This window comes from Mercenaria mercenaria, chromosome 1 (assembly GCF_021730395.1).
Source record: "Mercenaria mercenaria strain notata chromosome 1, MADL_Memer_1, whole genome shotgun sequence".
NCBI classification, from domain to species: Eukaryota; Metazoa; Mollusca; class Bivalvia; order Venerida; family Veneridae; genus Mercenaria; species Mercenaria mercenaria.
In genome coordinates, this window is record NC_069361.1 from 94,085,782 (window position 1) to 94,109,013 (window position 23,232).

At 34.9% G+C, this 23,232-nt stretch overlaps 1 protein-coding gene across 1 annotated transcript in view; it reads right to left on the minus strand.

Annotated features, from left to right (window-relative positions):
• Positions 1-4,319: 4,319 nt before the first annotated feature.
• The window catches only part of LOC123530061 (axin interactor, dorsalization-associated protein-like), a 28,399-nt gene continuing 9,486 nt past the window's right edge, over positions 4,320-23,232 (minus strand). The window contains exons 6-10 of the mRNA XM_045310755.2: positions 22,104-22,147; positions 18,995-19,123; positions 18,481-18,603; positions 14,995-15,112; positions 4,320-13,589 (exon numbers count right to left, since the gene is read on the minus strand). Of these exons, the coding sequence (XP_045166690.1) occupies positions 13,496-13,589; positions 14,995-15,112; positions 18,481-18,603; positions 18,995-19,123; positions 22,104-22,147 (508 nt within the window). The 3' untranslated portion in view covers positions 4,320-13,495. The remainder of the gene's footprint in view (positions 13,590-14,994; positions 15,113-18,480; positions 18,604-18,994; positions 19,124-22,103; positions 22,148-23,232) is intronic.

The window sequence follows — 23,232 nt, forward strand, 5'->3', positions numbered from 1 at the left end:
ACTCTAGTGGCCACATTGATGACTGTATCTTCATGAAACTTAGTCAGAATGTTATTCTTGATGATCTTTAGGTCAAGTTCGAATCTGGGTCTTGTGGGGTCAAAAACTAGGTCACCAGGTCAAATCAAAGGAAAAGCTTGTTAACACTCTAGAGGCCACATTGATGACCATATCTTAATGAAACTATCTTGGTCAGTTGAGTGATACAGGGCCTTCATGGCCCTCTTGTTTTAAATGACTTATGCCCCCCTTTTACTTTGAAGTGTAGGCTAATTTTGATGCATTTTACTGTATCTCTCTTATTACTTACAGAATTTGATTATTGTTCCATATAATCACCCAAATCACATGTAACAAGGGCCATAACTCTCACCAATTGTTCAAGAAGTATCCCCCCTTTTTACTTAGAATTTCAGATTAATTTTGAGCCACTGTTACTGTATATTACTTTAATGGATTTGATTTAAACCTTAAATAGTTCAGGATAATGTTAAGTTAAAGGCCTTTATTACCCCCTGCCAAAGGTATAGGTATCCTTCCATCTGGAGCCATATCTAAGACATGATTTGTAGTACTTAAATAACATGGTAGTAATGTTAACTGCTGTATGGAAATGCCATCTTGCAAGTTTCAGTCCGATTGCCTGAGTTAAAACAAGAGTTAAAGTTTTATGGCCCGTAGAACTGGTATACATACATATACGAGGGTTGTCCCAGAAAATTGCGATTTTTTTTTTATTATTTCGAAAAGACCGAAAATGATTATTTCAACTGGTGTTATTTCAATGTATACTCGAGAGGACTATAGAGTTTAAAATTAAATATCTGTCATATTATTTAAGTATTTTTATGCCCCCGAAGGGAGGCATATAGTTTTTGAACCGTCTGTCTGTCGGTCTGTCAGTCTGTCGGTCTGTCAGTCTGTCAGTCTGTCGGTCTGTCGGTCTGTCCGCATTTTCGTGTCCGGTCCATATCTTTGTCATAGATGGATGGATTTTCAAATAACTTGGCATGAATGTGAACCACAGTAAGACGACGTGTCGCGCGCAAGACCCAGGTCCGTAGCTCAAAGGTCAAGGTCACACTTAGACTTTAAAGGTCAATTTTCATGATAGTTGGGCGTGTCCGGTCCATATCTTTGTCATCCATGGATGGATTTTCAAATAACTTGGCATGAATGTGTACCACAGTAAGATGACGTGTCGCGCGCAAGACCCAGGTCCGTAGCTCAAAGGTCAAGGTCACACTTAGACTTTAAAGGTCATTTTTCATGATAGTTGGGCGTGTCCGGTCCATATCTTTGTCATCGATGGATGGATTTTCAAATAACTTGGCATGAATGTATGGCACAGTAAGACGACGTGTCACGCGCAAGACCCAGGTCCGTAGCTTAAAGGTCAAGGTCACACTTAGACGTTAAAGGTCATTTTTCATGATAGTTGGGCGTGTCCAGTCCATATCTTTGTCATCCATGGATGGATTTTCAAGTAACTACACATGAATGTATGGCACAGTAAGACGACGTGTCGGGTGCAAGACCCAGGTATGTAGCTCAAAGGTCAAGGTCACACTTAGACGTTAAAAGTCATATTTCATGATAGTGCATTGATGGGCGTGTCCGGTTCATATCTTTGTCATTCATGCATGGATCTTAAAATAACTACGCATGAATGTGTGGCACAGTAAGATGACGTGTCGCGCGCAAGACCCAGATCCGTAGGTCAAAGGTCCTAAACTCTAACATCGGCCATAACTATTCATTCAAAGTGCCGTCGGGGGCATGTGTCATCCTATGGAGACAGCTCTTGTTTAAATATGGATGGCAATCAGTGCTAGTGGGCGCACACTTAGTTTTCTACCTACAAAAAGAAGCGGCTTCCTTTTAAATTCATGTAACTTTCCCGATATACATCTCACACGATTAAAGTTTATATCGTCGTTAATGGCAACATGTGGCGCCTAATTATTTTGCGTTTCAAGTCTTTGACATCACTTATATTAAAATGGTGATGTAATTTTGAAAGTAATGGTCGCACGTATTTTCAGAAATGACAACATCAGATAAGTTTGCGGCGCAGAAAGTATTAAACGTATTTTGTCACCCTCTCTTTGAATCACTCGCCCAACCTTCCTTAAAACTTTTGTGCAACGTAAAGACAAGTGTCCTGCTAACATTTGCCCGACTTCCAGAATTTTCCACGTCCCGTTTTGTTTGTGAATGAGTCATAGTGCGACCTACACAATATTTTATTAATACTTTAAATCCCGATCTGTATGTTACAATAAGTTGTATATAACACTACAAAGGATATAAAAATGGTTTATTGGTGTCATCTGCATGCAATGCAGTGTTTGAGGAAAACATAACCTTTTAATCTTAGTTAAAAGTAAGAATTTTGTGATAGGAACTGGACAACATTTATTCAAACTAATGTACTATCTGCCTTGCAAATTGATAGAAGACAAAATATTTGACAATACAAAATGTATAAATTTTTTTTAACTTCTGGAAGGTGAGGAGGAGGGCAGGACAGAGCTTAGGTAAAAACTAGATGCTCCCACTTCATGTCACTATATGGTTATTGAGTCGGCTAAACGCTTTCAAGCGTTTGACGAGTCCTTGCTATCACCAGATTTCTCATTCTTAAATGGCCTCACAACACAGCGAAGTGATGTAGTTCCATTAGATTGTCTCTAATTTCAAAGAGTTCATTGATCGAATGAAGTTCATTTAAGTCAATCCTACTTGCTATGATATGTTACTTGTTGACACTGCAATACTACATAAGCTTGCACACTACTTTTGGTTGGGGTGTGAGTCCTTGGAGTGGGGGTATGCATACTATAAAACATCATCAGGAAACAAAAGATAAAAGAAACTGCAACAGTAAAAAAAATATTTTATGGGGGAGAGGGCTAATTCTTACGCTGAACAACATTCCTGTAACGTTGAATGTCTCCAGGTAACATACTTTTTAGGAAACTTGTGATACAAACTTTTAGGCCCTTGTATGAATCAATTAAAACAAGCAAATTTAGTATATTGATTTCCCCTGCCAAATGGATTTCACTAAAGCATATTCTTCCTACAAAAAGACGCATTATTTTTTTCAAATGTCTTTTTTTTTTTTTACTAAAAACTAATTCAGATGCGTTCATGATTAGATTTAAACTATGCATCTTAACTCGACACCGTGTTTTATTCGCCAACAAAACACGCAAAACTAAAATCTTATTTCCCAAACATTACACAGGTATTTAGGACCTTTATTCTAGTGTTCCTCGTGCAATCTCACTGAAAAGTGTCCTATAGCACAGAAAAAGCATTCCTGCCATATTTAACTGAAATCCTTCAAACTAAACCAGAGATACAACTTCAGATGGACAGAAAGGTGGAATACAATCACTATATGGCCATAAATCTTGATTTCCTCAGGTTAGAGTAAGGGATGTCTAACCTGTGACGTACATGCATGCCGTTTACAACTGCTGTCAGACCTGAGTGTGACCTTGACATTAGATCTTGGAACATGTATCATGATTTGGTAAACATGTGTAGCAAAGTATATTAACAAGGCCACTGCCTGAAAGTGTCTGCCCACAGGTGCTTCGACTGGTGGAGTAAATGCAAAATGAGTTTTAAAATCGTCTAAAGTTTCAAAGCTACATCTGTAACAATTATTCGAAAAATTGTCATCTTTGTGAACTTTCAATCTTTGAAGGCCGATTCCTTAAAGGTTATACTAGGGGGCCTGGACTCACCACGGGGGTATAAAATGAGTTTTTGAACCTTCCTACAAGGTTTCAAAGCAGTACATGAAACGGGTTTTGAGAAGTTGTCCCTTTTGTGAATTTTCAAAGGTGTCAAAAAAATCTAAAAAATGTTAATTTCTTCAAGGTCAAGGTCACTAGGGAGCCAGGACTCACCACGGGGCTGTAGAATTAGTTTTTGAGTTATTTCCGATTGTTTATGCTGTTGCCGCCTTCCGGAATTAGGATCGCTTAGTCTTGCTTCCACTGAAAGTGGGTGAGACAAAAATCTCTTGTTTGCTTGTTTTGGATTTAATGCCATTTTTCAACAGTATTTCAGTTATATAACGGTGGGCAGTTAAAATTCAGCCAAGTATTCTCCAGTTCAGACTGAGTATGGATACGAACAAGCATATGGAATGACAGATAGTACAGTAGGAATACGTCTCCCTCCAGCAGCACAATAATACCTTCACTCTTATGCTTTTTACCACACCTGTACCCTCAGGACTGCAGACTGGTATCTTGCAACAAACATCATTATAATGATATTATAACAAGAAAAACAGATTTTGTTACAACATTTTATTTAAATTTTAATTGAGTATACATGTAATATAAAAAGGAAAAATTCTGACAAAAATATAAATTTTTCTATATAATATGCATATTAAATGGATGGAATGACTTCAGAAGTCTGATTAATGGCTAAGCAGCTTGAAAAATAAATGCACATCTAACTATACTATACTTGCCCCATTAAAGTGCACAGTCATTCAGCATTTACATTTACAGTGTGCAGCCTAAAACCAGTTAACATTCACCATTTACAGTACACAGGCTGGAACCAATGAACATTCAGCATTTAGAGTGTACAGTTTAAAACCAATGAACATTCAGCATTTACAGTGCACAGTCTGGAACGAATGAACATTCAGCATTTACAGTGCACAGTCTGGAACCAATGAACATTCAGCATTTAGAGTGTACAGTCCGAAAACAATGAACATTCAGCATTTAGAGTGCAGTCTGGAAACAATGAACATTCAGCATTTAGAGTGCACAGTCTGGATCCAGTGAACATTCAGCATTTAGAGTGCACAGTCTGGATCCAGTGAACATTCAGCATTTTGAGTGCACAGTCTGGAACCAGTGAACATTCAGCATTTACAGTGCACAGTCTGGTACCATGAACATTCAGCATTTACAGTGCACAGTCTGGGACCAATGAACATTCAGCATTTAGAGTGTACAGTCTGAAAACAATGAACATTCAGCATTTAGAGTGCATAGTCTGGAAACAATGAACATTTAGCATTTAGAGTGCACAGTCGGGATCCAGTGAACATTCAGCATTTTGAGTGTACAGTCTGGAACCAGTGAACATTAAGCATTTACAGTGCACAGTCTGGAACCAATGAACATTCAGCATTTAGAGTGTACAGTCTAAAACGAGTGAACATTCAGCATTTACAGTGCACAGTCTAACCCCAGTGAACATTCAGCATTAACAGTGCACAGTCTGGAGCCAGTGAACATTAAGCATTTACAGTGCACAGTCTGGAATCAGTGAACATTCAGCATTTACAGTGCACAGTCTATAAGCAGTGAACATTCAGCATTTACAGTGCACAGTTTGGAACCAGTGAACATTCAGCATTTACAGTGCACAGTCTATAAGCAGTGAACATTCAGCATTTACAATGCACAGTCTGGAACTAGTGAACATTCAGCATTTACACTGCATATTCTGGTTCCAGTGAACATTCAGCATTTAGAGTGTACAGTCTAAAAACAATGAACATTCAGCATTTTGAGTGCACAGTCTGGAAACAATGAACATTCAGCATTTAGAGTGCACAGTCTGGATCCAGTGAACATTCAGCATTTTGAGTGCACAGTCTGGAACCAGTGAACATTAAGCATTTACAGTGCAGTCTGAAACCAGTGAACATTCAGCATTTAGAGTGCACACTGCACAGTCTAGAACCAATGAACATTCAGCATTTAGAGTGCACAGTCTGAAAACAATGAACATTCAGCATTTAGAGTGCACAGTCTGGAAACAATGAACATTCAGCATTTACAGTGCACACTGCACAGTCTGGAACCAATGAACATTCAGCATTTAGAGTGCACAGTCTGAAAACAATGAACATTCAGCATTTACAGTGCACAGTCTGGAAACAATGAACATTCAGCATTTAGAGTGCAAAGTCTGGATCCAGTGAACATTCAGCATTTTGAGTGCACAGTCTGGAACCAGTGAACATTAAGCATTTACAGTGCACAGTCTGAAACCAGTGAACATTCAGCATTTAAAGTGCACACTGCACAGTCTGGAACTAGTGAACATTCAGCATTTACACTGCATATTCTGGATCCAGTGAACATTCAGCATTTAGAGTGTACAGTCTAAAAACAATGAACATTCAGCATTTAGAGTGCACAGTCTGGAAACAATGAACATTCAGCATTTAGAGTGCACAGTCTGGATCCAGTGAACATTCAGCATTTTGAGTGCACAGTCTGGAACCAGTGAACATTAGGCATTTACAGTGCACAGTCTGGAACCAATGAACATTCAGCATTTAGTGTGCACAGTCTGAAAACAATGAACATTCAGCATTTAGAGTGCACAGTCTGAAACCTATGAACATTCAGCATTTAGAGTGCAAGTCTGAAAACAATGAACATTCAGCATTTGGAGTGCACAGTCTGGAAACAATGAACATTCAGCATTTACAGTGCACAGTCTGGAACCAGTGAACATTCAGCATTTACAGTGCACAGTCTGCAACCAATGAACATTCAGCATGTAGAGTGCACAGTCTGGAACCAGTGAACATTCAGCATTTTGAGTGCACAGTCTGGAAACAATGAACATTCAGCATTTACAATGCACAGTCTGGAACCAGTGAACATTCAGCATTTACAGTGCACAGTCTGGAACCAATGAACATTCATCATTTAGAGTGCACAGTCTGGAACCAGTGAACACTCAGCATTTTGAGTGCACAGTCTGGAAACAATGAACATTCAACATTAACAGAGACACTACATAATGTCATTATTCTTTACAGTAATGAATACAGTGCTGGACTACATGTCAATAATACCATCACAAGTTATCTAATATGGAAAGATGTTTTGACAAATGTGATACAGCAGAAATTCTGTCCCCTCTAAAGACCACATAGCTCTCCATATTAATAAGGTGACACTGTTCCTGTAATTGTATAGCAATATAGATCTAGCAGCAAATGAAAATATATCCACATTTAACACAGACTGTAAATGTCACTGAACATACCCTACCTGAGGTTATACAGTAAAACTAAACTATAATAACACACTTTACATCATAAAAACGAAACAGTACAAGAATTTGCTTTTAGTAAAAGCAAATATCTCCCCATACTGCTTCATTTACACAGAAAGGTTAATTAGTATGCAATATCTAACCATACCACAAAGAAATTTTGTTATACAATTTATTTTTTGGATATAGGGAAATGACAAAAAATGTAAAAGAAATTGTATACAACTGTAACCAGTCAACAAAAATAATACAAGAGCTGTTTATAAAATGTATGTGTCACACAGGATTCCCCCATGCCAGCGGAGACTATGTATTAAATATGCTGTCACCTTGACTTTGACCTTAAAAGAGGCCACGACACATTCTTCAGGTAAATGCTGAAACATAAAAAACAGCCTTGTTTAGAGAAATTAATAAAGGATTTATACTAGATTACTCCTATGAAACATTTCCTTCATCTTACTTATTTTCTTACAGTTTAATTGTTTTCATTTTCTTATATCCATTCTCAAATCACTTTAATATATCTAGATATGGTTATCAACAGGTTATTCTAATATTTTGTAATTATGTTACCTCCCTTTGATGGTGCGATTGTACCTGAATACTGTGATTGGTTAATGGATAGAAATACCATAAAATAACCACCTAGACTAAAATGACATTTAATAATTGAAAACAGTTGTTAGAAAGTTTCTCTGTGACAATGTTCTTTGCCAAGCAACAATACAAGCAACCTCCCGCCAAAAAAGAGGGGTGTTGCAAATGGAAGACATTTTCTTTGAAAACAAAAGCACTTAATAACTTGGTTCCCTTTTAGTTACACACTTATTTAAACTATAAAAAATTAATAAAGACTTTATACCAGATTTTTTTTTCAAATACAACTAAATCAGTCACATGTAGTTCTGCTCTGACCATAACTTCATCTACAATGTAGAATTGACTTGTCCTTAATTTTTCAGTGCATTACTTCAGCCAATAAAAAAAACTGGGTAGTATGCATAATTTTCTGCTGGACGGATTTGAAAAAATGTGAAATCAAGGAAGTTTTCATAATAAAAGTACGGAAAATCAACTTTTGATGACATTCTTACAAATAGAAAAAGTCTAAAAATGTAATTTTTTAAGAAACTTCTCACAACCCATACATATGTAAAGGACATTAAGCCATGACTTCTGATGAAATGTGAAGAACTACCTTAAAGGAGAAAAACACTTCCCTACAGTTATATATTTTGCAGACTGTTTTTATTAACAATGCTGCTTAAAACTCAATGGATATTGTGACTGACAAGCGTTATTTCAGACATAAGAAGATGCTTTCTCAAATATAAAATGTACTGACAAGTTGCATAACTGTGGGGTGGGGGTCACATGGCTCTATATGTCAAACAAAAACTCCTAAACTGCCTAAAACACAATCAAACAACACAAAGATCTGTATATAATAAAAGTCTGAAGCACATTTCATTGTATATATAAACTATCTGTAAAGGAAAAAATATATACATTATGATTCAAGAAGAAAAACATCTCTTGGAATGCGGTTTACAAATTTTCTCCTCTTGTTCTTAAAAGAACCTACACAAATCCTGTCAATATCTAAAAATACCTTTCTATTTTCAAGAGCTGTTTTCAGGCATGAGTTGCCACAATGTGTTTATAATAAACATTTTTAAAGACTTGAGGGGCAGTAGTCAAAATGATTGCCCTTTGACAAATAGTTTTGACTACTGACTTGCAGGTTGTTCAATGTGTGTTTTATCACATCCTGAATTTATTTTACTTTAGTTATGGGAAATAGTTTAAAAAAGAAAACTATTTTATTACAAGAAATCAGAACTAAAGTTCATGAGATTTTTGCTTTTCAAGTTTTTACTGTAGCCCAGTAAAAAATGTGCTGAATACAGACAGGCCTTAAAGCAACAAGTGACACAAGTATTGCAGTGGCAATACAGAAGTCCCCTACAGGTGGAAAACTTTGTTAGTGTTTGTCCCTTGTGGTTGTTGGCAACAGTTTTAGGACTAAATATGCTTGAAGGCATTTAGGAGCTAAATAACAAAAACTCTTTTTACTCAAATTTCAATAGTGACCTTGACCTACAAGCATAGATCATGTATGCGACACATTTGTGTGCAGTACAAAGATAATCCATCAATGCACATAAAAGTTATGGAGCAGAAACAATTTTACTTGACCTTCAATTATAGTGACCTTCACATTTGACTGAGAACCACTGGTCATGTGACACACAGTCTAATCATTGGGAACATTTCAGTGTAGTTGTAAGAAAATCCTTCAATGCATATAAAAGTTATGGAGCGGAAACAAATTTTTACTTGACCTTAAACAGTGACCTTGATCTTTAACTGACAAGTATCAACCATGTGTGGACACATTGTCTTATCATGGGGAATGTTTGTATGTAGTATTAAGACAATCCATCAATGCATATAAAAGTTATGGAGTGAAAGCAATTTTTACTTGATCATCAATAGAAACCATGATCTATTACCTACAAGTGTAAGCCATGTATGTGCATAATCTACACATTGCCTTCTATTCACAGACCAAGTTTTATGAACCTAGCTTGAATATCTTTTGAGTAATTGCAAGATCCAGATTTGCTGATGGACGGATGGGCAGGCGGATGGGCAGATAGAAGGAGACTAAGTCCCTTCCAGTATTCCACAGGTAGGGGTCTAAAAACTATTGAGTGTCAATTCATAATCAGAGTAATGGAATATCTTGATTTGTGGCTTTCTAAATTGTGCAAGATGCATCTTTTTCACTCAGATAAAAGATGTATAAAAATAAAAACTTCTACTTTCTTTGAGGAAATCATCTATCTCTAAAACACAGGTTTGGCAAGTGAATCACAACATTTAAAACAAACAGGACCAGGTATTTCATACCATTCAATACAACAATTAAAGCTTACTAAATACAGAATGTGCTTATTTACAGTGTTTTTCACTGGGAGTTACATGTATACACTTTCACTTGAGTTCATGCCTAAAACAGCTTTGAACATCGTTATTTCATATGTAGCAGATATATAATTACCAGTAGAAACAACAATAAACAAGAGGGCCAAGATGGCCCTGGGTCGCTCACCTGAGAAACACACCATAATACACCATAACAGTGTAAACATAGACCTAGTGATTGCATGGAAAAAAATATTCTGACCAAGTATCATTAAAATTGGAGCAAACACAAGTACTTCTTTTATTTGACCTAGTGACCTAGTTTTTGACCCCAGATGACCCATATTCGAACTCTACCTAGATTTTATCAAGGCAATAATTCTGACCAAATTTCATAAAGATCAATTGAAAAATACAGCCTCTATTGCATGCGCAAGGTTTTTCTTTGATTTGACCTAGTGACCTAATTTTTGACCCAAGATGACCCATATTCAAACTTGACCAAGATTTTATCAAGGCAATCATCCTGACTGAATTTCATGAAGATCAATTGAAAAATATAGCCTCTATCGCATACACAAGGTTTTTCTTTAATTTGACCTAATGACCTACTTTTTGACCCTAGATAACCCATATTCGAAGCTGACCTAGATTTCATCAAGGCAATCATTCTGACCAAAATTCATTAAAATAAATTGAACTAGATATTATCAAGATAAAAATTCTGACCAATTTTCATGAAGATCCATTGAAAAATATGGTCTCCAGAGAGGTCACAAGGTTTTTCTATTATTTGACCTATTGACCTAGTTTTCGAAGGTATGTGACCCTGTTTTAAACTTTACCTAGATATCATCAAGGTGAATATTCTCCCTAATTTTCATGAAGATCTCATGAAAAATATGGCCTCTAGAGAGGTCACAAGGTTTTTCTATTTTTATACCTACTGGCCTATTTTTTGACCGCACATGACCCAGTTTTGAAACTGACCTACAAATCATCAAGGTGAACTTTCAGATCAATTTTAATGAAGATCCATTGAAAAATATGGCCTCTAGAGAGGTCAAAAGATTTTAATAATTTTAGATCTACTGACCTAGTTTTTGACCGCAGTTGACCCAGTTTCAAACTTGACCTAGATATCATTAAGATGAACATTCAGACCAACTTTCATACAGACCCCATGAAAAGTACGGCCTCTAGAGAGGTCACAACGTTTTTTTATTATTTGACTACTGACCTAATTTTTTAAGGCACGTGACCCAGTTTCAAACTTGATCTAGATATCATCAAGGTGAACATTCTGACCAATTTTCATGGAGATCCATTCAAAAGTATGGCCTCTAGAGAGGTCACAAGGTTTTTCTATTTTTAGACCTAATGACCTAGTTTTTGACCGCACATGACCCTCTTTCGAACTTGACCTAGATATTATCAAGATGAACATTCAGACCAATTTTCATACAGATCCCATGAAAAATATGGCCTTTAGTGAGGTCACAAGGTTTTTCTATTATTTGACCTACTGACCTAGTTTTTGATGGCACGTGACCCACTTTCGAATTTGACATAGATATCATCAAGATGAACATTCAGACCAACTTTCATACAGATCCCATGAAAAATATGGCCTCTAAAGAGGTCACAAGGTTTTTCTATTATTTGACCTACTGACCTAGTTTTTGACGGCACTTCACCCATTTTTGAATTTGACCTAGATATCATCAAGGTGAACATTCTGACCACTTTTCATGAAGATCTCATGAAATATATGGCCTCTAGAGAGGTCACAAGGTTTTTCTATTTTTAGACCTACTGACCTAGTTTTTGACCGCACGTAACCCAGTTTCGAACTTGACCTATATATCATCAAGGTGAACATTCAGACCAACTTTCATACAACTCCCATGAAAAATATGGCCTTTAGAGAGGTCAAAACGTTTTTCTATTATTTGACCTACTGACCTAGTTTTTCATGGCACATGACCCAGTTTCGAACTTGACCTAGATATCATCAAGGTGAACGTTCTGACCAATTTTCATGAAGATCTTGTGAAATATATGGCCTCTAGAGAGGTCACAACGTTTTTCTATTTTTAGACCTACTGACCTAGTTTTTGATGGCACATGATCCAGTTTCGAACTTGACCTAGATATCATCAAGGTGAACGTTCTGACCAATTTTCATGAAGATCTTATGAAATATATGGCCTCTAGAGAGGTCACAAGGTTTTTCTATTTTTAGACCTACTGACCTAGTTTTTGATGGCACGTGACCCAGTTTCGAACTTGACCTAGATATCATCAAGATGAACATTCTGACCAACTTTCATAAAGATTCCATGAAAAATGTGACCTCTAGAGTGGTCACAAGCAAAAGTTTACGGACGGACGGACGCACGGACGCACGGACGGACGGACGACGGACAACGGACACCGCGCGATCACAAAAGCTCACCTTGTCACTTTGTGACAGGTGAGCTAAAAACATCTGTTTACAAAAGCAGGATGACATCAACCCCTTGGTTAGGGGGTCAGACATTATTAGATACCAAGTCTTAATTTAGAAGTGAAATGCTCACAACCCCCTACAAAAATAAGATATCCTGTAGCTTAAATCAATATAAACATTGAGACATGTTAGAGCTTAAATCAACATAAACATTAAGACACACTGTACCTTAAATCAACAATAAAGTCTTGAGCAAAATATTACTATGGCTATGTCTGTTCCATCTTACAATTACAAATCAGCAATTTTGTCACAGAACACATAAAATTCTGAACAAAATTTTATAAATTATGAAACATTGTAACATGACATGATTTGTTTGTCCAAACCAATAAGAAAATCAGTGTTGAAAAGCACCAAATTTTGCCACATGATGTCAGCATTTATTACCATGCAATAAAGGTTAATCAGTATTTTTTGTATAACTTTTTTTCTGAGCATAACTAATGCTTTTTTTTGTGGTTTATTGTCTAATACACCATGGTTCATCATTCATATGCTTGGATATTTAACCTCTTGACTTATGCAATTGTGATTAAATTCCTGCATATCTTAACTCAGATGATAAGGTCCTTGATTATTTTCTATGTCAACCAAAGGACATCAGTGTTTTTCACCAAGCTCCAGACTTAGTATCTAGATTGGATTTCATGTCAGTAATTAAATAGAAACAAATCAAACCATCAACTCTATTACTAAGTCTGGAGTGTATAGGTTTGTCAAAATTACTGGTATAGACATGAAAACTATGTATGAAATATTATAAAACTGTACCAAACAATCTGAAAATAACAAACCCTGATAAATAACAAATGACAAGTTTACACTCTTCAATATTATATATGCAAGACTAGTTACTATTTAAATGCATTCCACTGGCATGTTTGTTATATTTCTAAAAATTTCATGAAAAAAACTTTCTCCAAGTCCCAATATCAGTTCTGGTGAAGCATCCAGGACGTCAGTGTTTGCGCCTGTTTATGTGTTGATGGTGAGTTTTAGATGGAGATACAGTGGTTTAACTGTGAACAGCTGTAGATTCTTACGCTTGTAATTTGCTGGCTTTTTATACCTGTGAAAAGACAATTCTAGAATTACAGAGTGAACTTTTCAAAGGTGTGCAGTAATGTTGGGTACTTTCTGCAACAACAGGAGCTGTCACATGAGACAGTCCTCTTGAATATTTTGATGCTGGGTAGTTAAATAGGGCATATCTGAGGAAGTTGGAGCTATCACTTGAGTGCAATGTAACAATAGTTTAAGGCTGAGTCAAATGTATTTAGTAATAACAGAGATAGCGTGAAAGTGTATCAAAACATTAACTTACTATATAAGGGATATAATCCATGGAATAGTTCAATAGTGTGGAACAGCTAAATAAAGTTTAAATAAAATTGAATATCTCAGATAGAGTGAAAGTGCATCACAACTTTAACCTGAAATTCTAAGTATAAAATGGTATAATTCATAAACGAGTCCAGAGTTATGAACCTTGTGTCTTATATTGTGGGGTGGGGTGCAACATCTATTTTAAGTTGAATCAAATCCATGTAGTAACAACAAAGATTATTGTGAAAAAGCATCAAAATAAAGGTTTGCTGAGATATAGGTGTAGCCAAATAAAGACAAAACTATTTTGATCACTTGCTAAATGACCAAATTATTACATAACCAATTTCAATCCTCTATATAACTAGATTTTAACAGATTTCATTATTAAAGGTATAATAATTGACATTACCTTTTTGATGATCACAGAGAACATTTTCTTCTCTATTTTTAATAACACCGACTTTGACCTTGACCCTATGGCATCTATATAGTTTTTTCTTCTTTTCAATAAAAAAGAAAATAATAAACTGTGACTGGGATAAGAACCACTACCCATCTGCTGCCTTCCAAATGTAGTGTTCAGTGCCACAGTGGAATTTTCAAAGTATGCGGATTAAGTTATTCTGATCCTGAACTTGACCCCATGGATCCCATATACAATCCCAACCTTGGTTTATAAGCCTACTACAAGCCAAGTAAAATTTCAATACATCAATCCAAACTAAAGTTATTGAGCAGAAACTATTTCTTCATTTTTTTAGTAACAGTGACCTTCACTCCTCTGAACCCAAATGCAATCCCAATCATCATATGATATAAGATACTTATAGGCCAAATTCCATTTAAATATCTCCACCCAAACTAAAGTTATTGAGCAGAATTTTATCAATCTGACACCCATACCATCCCACTGGCACAATGACATACCCCTTTTAACCAGATTTTTTTTTTAATTATGGCTAATAATTAATAACTTATCCAGCAGGCCATACAACTGGTGCTGAACTTAATTGGTTACTATCAAACACTTTCTGGAGCTCTTGTTATTCAAAGCTAGAAACACTACCATAAAATTCAAATAAATTTTCCTCTAAAGAAAACCAAACAGTGGTACATTTAAGGGAAAATGAAAACTGGCTACTAACAGTTCAAGTACAGCTGATCCCTCTTTGATTTCATCACTCTCCATGAAGGCCCAGCACCGTGTACTTACACTACCTTTCTTTGGCTTGTAGTGTTTGAATTCAAAGAAAATGGCATAGCCTGAAATAGTCGTAAAAAGTTTACTCAAATGTGTGTTAGTGAAGTACTGCCACTTGGTGCTTGGAATTGACCGATTTACTGTGTAAGTTACTATTTTATTGTACAATTTACTATTTTACTGTGTGATTTACTAATTTACTGTATAATTTACTATTTTTTTCTGTGTGATGTACTAATTTACTGTATAATTTACTATTTTACTGTGTGATGTACTAACTTACTGTACAATTTACTATTTTACTGTGTGATGTACTAATTTACTGTACAATTTACTATTTTACTGTGTGATGTACTAATTTACTGTGTGATGTACTAATTTACTGTATAATTTACTATTTTACTGTGTGATGTACTATTTTACTCTGTGATTTTCTATTTTACTGCATGATGTACTTTTACAATTTTACCGTGTGATTTACAATTTCATTGTGTGATTTCGTTTTACTATGTAACTGTGTAATTTATTACTTTACTACCAGTATGTGATGTTACAGTATTATTTTTACTTTACTATGTGATGTATTATTTTACTGTCTGATTTACTATTTTACTGTGTGATGTACTATTTTACTGTCTGATTTACTATTTTACTGTGTGATGTGCTATTTTAACTGTATAATTTTCTATTTAACTGCATGACATACTACTTCACTGTGTGATTTACAATTTTACTGTGTGATTTGCTATTTTACTGTGTGATGTACTATTTTACTGTGTGATGTGCTATTCTTACTGTGTAATTTTCTATTTAACTGCATGGCGTACTATTTCACTGTGTTATTTACAATTTTACTGTGTGATTTACTATTTTACTGTATGATGTGCTATTTTTCTGTCTGATTTACTATTTTTACTGTGTGATATTCTATTTAACTCCATGATGTACTATTTTACTGTGTGATGTGCTATTTTTACTGTCTAATTTACTATTTAACTGCATGGCGTACTATTTCACTGTGTGATTTACAATTTTACTGTGTAATTTGCCATTTTACTGTATGATGTGCTATTTTACTGTCTGATTTACTATTTTTACTGTGTGATATTTTATTTAACTCCATGATGTACTATTTTACTGTGTGATTTACAATTTTACTGTGTGATGTACTATTTTACTATAATTATGATGTATTTTACTGTGTGATTTACTATTTCATTGTGTGATTTCCTTTTACTCTGTAACTTGATTTATTATTTTATATTGTGGTGTATTATTTTACTGTGTGATTTACAATTTCACTACAGTCAAACTTTGTTCACTCAGACTCAGATAATTCATGCACTGCCCTTCGCTTGAACTCATTGTCAAGGTCCCGGGTAAGTAGCTGTATAATGTATATTGTTCGATTGCTCAAACTACTGATAACTTGTAAAACAAAAATCCAGTCCCGTCAAGTTCAAGCGAATAAAGTTTGACTGTATGTAATTTACTATTTTATTGTGTGATTTACTATTTTACTTTGTGATGTACTATTCAACTGTCTGATTTACCATTCTACAGTGTGATGTACTATTTTTACTATGTGGTTTTCTATTTTAACGCATGATGTACTCTTTTACTGTGTGATTTACTACTTCACTGTATGATGTACTCTTTTACTGTGTGATTTACTATTTTAATGTGTGATTTTATAATTTTACTGTGTTATGTACTATTTTTACAGTGTGATTTTCTATTTCACAGCATGATGTACTATTTTACTGTGTAATTTTCTATTTCATTGTATGACGTACTCTTTTACTGTGTGATTTACTATTTTAATGTATGATTTTCTATTTTACTGCATGATATACTATTTTGCTGTGTAATTTTCTATTTCACTGCATGATGAACTCTTTTACTGTGTGATTTACTATTTTAATGTGTGATTTTCTATTTTACTGCATGATGTATTATTTTACTGTGTGATTTACTACTTCACTGTATGATGTACTCTTTTACTGTGTGATTTACTATTTTAATGTGTGATTTTACTATTTTACTGTGTTATGTACTATTTTTACAGTGTGATTTTCTATTTCACTGCATGATATACTATTTTGCTGTGTAATTTTCTATTTCATTGTATGATGAACTCTTTTACTGTTTGATTTACTATTTTAATGTGTGATTTTTTATTTTACTGCATGATGTATTATTTTACTGTCTGATTTACTACTTCACTGTATGATGTACTCTTTTACTGTGTGATTTACTATTTTAATGTGTGATTTTACTATTTTACTGTGTTATGTACTATTTTTACAGTGAGATTTTCTTTTTCACAGCATGATGTATGATTTTACTGTGTGTTTTACTTTTTCACTGCATGCTGTACTATTTTGCTGTGTGATTTACTATTTTAATGTGTGATTTTCTATTTCACTGCATGATGTACTATTTTACTGTGTGATTTACTACTTCACTGTATGATGTACTCTTTTACTGTGTGATTTACTATTTTTACTGTGTGATTTTCTATTTCACTGCATGATGTACTATTTTACTGTGTGATTTACTATTTCACTGCATGATGTACTATTTTACTGTGTGATATATTATTTTTACTGTGTGATTTTCTATTTCACTGCTTGATGTACTATTTTACTGTGGGATTTACTGTTTTGCATTCTGTCAACTTCAATAACTTGATATCATACATCTGAGTTATTATCTTGTCCATGTGTTGTGATTCCTTTACATCTATAACAGTTTCTGTATAGAATAAAGACAATGAAATATATGTGCCTTTTTCACCTACATTTAAAAATAAGGCAGGCAAGTCCTAGATATACTGAATAATGACAAGTAACACACCATTCCAGGACAAGAGTTATTGAAAAGTTTTGTTTCTGTGTAAGATCAAAATATCTTTCACCGAGTGAGTATCTTAATGAGTGCAGCCACAAATGAAAATTTAAATCTGATGTTCATGTGTGAATATTTAAATCTTACATGTAAAACAAACATATTTTCTTTTTATTTCATTACTAGTCAACGGTTTTTACCAACTGTGCCAGTTTTATACATGCAAATTGCCAATGTAACAAGCATAGAGCAACATCAAACCTAAAATCATGGCGTCACAGTGCTAATACTGGGAAAATGGTTGAATCATTCCTTTAGATTTCTTTTACATTTTAATATGGTGGAGCACATAACCTTAGCACTTTGTAGGTACCTATATACTTCTGTATCTTTATAGAGGTATATTTTGGAAATAATTTCTGGTTAAATATAATTCATTTTCTCTCACGATCAAGTGTACTTCCATAACAGTGACAATTATAATATGAAAAATCCCACTGTTTAAAACTCAAAGTTTCAAATGTAATCTACCAATATATTTCAATAAAGCACAGAAAAACATTATTAAAAGGATCTATACCTGGCGGAAGACTGTCTAAAGTTTTCTGGACGTGAACATCAACATTGAACACAACATAGGTATCTTCTTTACAATTGGCAACAGGAGTGTCCTGATGTGTTGTTAAGTCGGCACCAAGGTTATCTACAGGCAGAAAAATGTAAGTTTAAAACATTTTAAATGCAATCTAATCAAAAGTTAGTGAAACATCAATTAATGTCGAAATAATGGTAATTAAACCTTACTTGAAAATTTTTTTTTTTTTCATACTAGAGGAAGCCTGCACAGTTGTAGAAAACTTCCGAATACTATTTCATGAGGTTTTGTTCTTGGGAATGAAAAATGTTTCTTGCTTACTTTTTTCTTTCTTTTCTTTTTCGTGTTACCTATAAGTTGTCACTTATATGTAAAGAACAAGTTTGATAAGGTAAGAAATTGAGGAATATTATGCTAACAGAATGCTGTTGTCTAAGGCAAAACGGTTTATAAATTCTTGCAAATAGAAGCAAAACCCTCGCTAAAGATTCAAACAAACCTTTTACGTAGACAGAAATGAATGGATCTATATACTGCTTGGCATCCTTCAGGCCAATCTTGAGTATTCGTATAGACAATACTGGTTTCCCACCAAATGACATTGGCTCTGGAAGCAGGCTACCTCTTTCTGTAAATAGCAAAAGCATCTGACTAGTTTACAAGGTGTCAACAACAAAACATTAGAACATAATGAATAAAGTGCATAACAAAAATTAACAAGTGAATGAAGTATTGCCATGCAATACAAAGTCCCCTACTGGAAGGCACCTAATTTTCTCTACTGCAGTATAACATAATGAACTGATATCTGTCAATGATGTATAAACAATATTGTACTCTATATACAATATGTTATAACAAAACACTTGGATTAAAATTTATATATATAAAAACCTACAGTTGTTTTCATATTGAATTTTTTTGGCTGATTATAAAAATGTTATCATGTAAGTTATTTATAGTAACAACAAAGGGAAATTAATCTTTAAAAAAAAAAAAAAAAAAAAAAAAAAAAAATCTATATAATACAAGTCCACAAGAAACTCTTTACCAGGTAGAGATAGGTCAAAATACACCTAAAAATTGGATGTAACATGCATGCTGTACCACAGAAAAGTGGCCTCGATTTTTCTCTACCGCCAGTAATAAAAAAGTTACAATAAAATCTATTTATAGTAACAACAAAGGGACGTAATTCTAAAAGCAAGGGTGCCTCATGGTGGTGAACATTTGGTCCAAGTTACATCAAAATCCCTCCATGCATGAAGAAGAAATGTCCCGTACAAAGTCATTCTTGAATTTGACCTTTGACCTCTAAATATGACCTTGACCTTAGACCTAGGGACCTGGTTCTTGCGCATGACATGTTGTCTCAACCAGGGGAATATTTGTGCCAACTGATATCTAAATCCTGCTTTGCATGACAAAGTTATAGACCGGACAGGAAAAAAATCCTCTTGACCTTTGATCTCAAAGTGTGACCTTGACATTTGAGCTAGGGTATTGGGTGTTGCGCATGACACGTCGTCTCATCATGGGAAACATTTATGCCAACTAATATTGTAATCCCTTGATGGATGACAGAGTTCTGGATCGGACAGGGCAAAAACCTTATTGACCTTTGACCTCCAATTGTGACCTTGACCTTTGAGCTAAGGGTCTGGGTTTTGCGCATGACATGTTGTTTCATCATGGGGAACATTTGTGCCAAGTAATATTAAAATCCCTTCATGGATGGCAGAGTTATGGACGGGACAGGAAAAAAACTCTGTTGACCTTTGACCCCCAATTGTGACCTTGACCTTTGAGCTAGGGGTCTGGGATTTGCCCATGACACGTCGTCTCATCATGGGGAACACTTGTGCTAACTGATATTAAAATTCCTTAATGAATGTCAGAGTTATGGACCGGACACGAAACAGACCCTGTTCATGCTATGTTAACATTTGACTGCTAAGTGTGACCTTGACCTTTGAGCTAGGGGTCTGAAAGTTGTGCATGACACATCGTCTTATTATGAGGTACATTTGTGCCAAGTAATATTAAAATCCCTTCATAGATGGGAAAGTTATGGACCGGACAGGAAAAAAGCCTTGTTGACCTTTGACCTCCAATTGTGACCTTGACCTTTAAGCTAGGGGTCCAGGTTTTGCGCATGACACGTCGTCTCCTCATGGGGAACATTTGTGCCAAGTAATATTAAAATCTCTTCATGGATGGGAGAGTTATGGACCGAACAGGAAAAAAGCCCTGTTGACCTTTGACCTCCAATTGTGACCTTGACCTTTGAGCTAGGGGTCCGGGATTTGCGCATGACACATCATCTCATCATGGGGAACATTTATGCCAAGTAATACTAAAATCCCTTCAAGGATGGGAGAGTTGTGGACCGGACAGGAAAAAAGCCCTGTTGACCTTTGACCTTTGAGCTAGGGGTCCGGGTTTTGCGCATGACACGTCGTCTCATCATGGGGAACATTTGTGCCAAGTAATATTAAAATCCCTTCATGGATGGCAGAGTTATGGACCGGACACGAAATTGCGGACGGACGGACGGACAGACGGACGGACAGACGAACGGACGGACGGACGGAATGACGGAAAAGTGCATTCCTATAGTCCCCGAAACTGGTTTTCAACCAGTAGGGGACTTATTATAAAATACAAAGTTATTGTTTGTTCACTGACATCCAATTATACATGTACATGTTAAATGCATCCACAGTTACAGAATGCTCTTTCATCATACTATATAATACAATTTTACATTACATTATAACAAAAGTGCAGGGGCACTTCACTTGGAGGTCACAAGTTTGAGCCATGCTGGGTCTAGTCACCAACACATATACCAGTACTAGTAAAGCACCTCTCATATGTTTCAAATACTGTAAAACCATTAATATTTGTGATTAACTTATTTTCACAGATTTTGTGACTGTGCCAATGCATGAAATTAAGTCTCAACAAACAAATGAAATTCTTATTCTGGTAATGTCCTAAATAAGAAACCAAAGAATTCATGTTCCTATGAAAAAGCAGTTTTGACCAAAACCCTAACAAATTGATATTTTTACAGTATGCTTCAAATTTTCATCACAAGTTAAAATAAAATCAGTATAAAGAGTTACAAAGAATTCTGGTCTACACTCTACTGCTGAAACACTGTTCTACATTATATATCGATAGCATAAAACTTATACTACTGTGAAATCATCTATTTCCTGCGCACAAAAGCAATACACGTTCAGTAGGGATATGAATTTGTCGATTTCAAGTGTTTAAAATAAATTGAATGGTTTACTTGTCCATTTGGAATTAATTCTGTAGAATGATTCAACAACGAAATTTAAGGAAAATAATACACACAAATTCATATAAATGATTTACATAGTACATGTATGTACACTATTTTCGTACTCTTCAAGACAAGGAGTGAAACATATAAATTTCACAAAAAAAAACATAACATAAAGAGAATCTAATTGTGTAAATTAATATTTGGTAAGACTTTTAATTAAAATTATGCTATTTTTAAGTTGGAAACTAAGATATACAAGGCCACTATAACAGGCAAAGAGCTACAAAAGAAGACAGAATATATTTACCTCTAAGTGGCTGTCTATCCTCTTCATTATCTAGATCAGGTAACCTTTAAGACAGAAACTAAATATCTAAACAATATAGAAACCACAACATATCTACATGCAGCTAGCTAAAACCTTCCCCTATACACACTACTCAAGGTAGTTTTAAAGAAACAGGCTAGGAATCTATGTGCACATTCAACATGTAGTTCTACTCTCACTTGACCTGTTGTCCTAGATGATATTTTGAAAACTCCTAGACCCAAATGATTAGTTCTTCATTAAAAGATACTCTGTCAATACCATAGGAATGAGTATGTCAGCACAATTTATGACATTACAGTCATGCTGAATCTGAATTTTACCTCACTGTATAATTATGTGAATGTCTGATAGAAGATATTTTCTAAAAAGTAAATGTTTGCGAGAGATATTATTTTGATGAATTAGTATTTTCAAGTTATTCTGTACAATCCTTTTTCTTTAAATGATTGGTTACACCTGCAGGCTTACCAAAATTTAATTCTCCAATTTCAAATTATAAATTTTGTCTTAAACTTATCGTAAATTTATTTTTGCAAAAAACTTCCTACTCTCAAAAATGGCAAAAACTGTATGTCACAATTTAACCACTAACACTGAAAGTAGAAACTCTTATGTGGTGATAATTATGAAATGAAATTATTTTTTTCAGAGTTAATGGGAGATGAATGAAAGAATACAATTGCCAAATCCATTAATTCATGGTTAATTTGCCGTCAAATCCTGTCGTTCATTTTGCATGAACTGAAAATTTAATTTGAGCCACACCATGAGAAAACCAACATAGTGCATTTGCGACCAGCATGGATCCAGACCAGCCTGCGCAGTCTGGTCAGGATCCATGCTGTTCGCTAACGGTTTCTCTAATTGCAATAGGCTTTGAAAGCAAACAGCATGGATCCTGACCTGTGAGACTGCGCAGATGCGCAAACGCACTATGTTGGTTTTCTCATTTTATTAGAAGCACGATTCATGGTTTATTTGCTGATCATATTCTGTTGTTCCATTTTGCATGAACTCAGGAAAAATAATTTCATTTCTTATATTAACGTTATACTTCCTTTCCATTTTTTAACAAGTTCTTTTTATTAATTCAACATATTTTCGT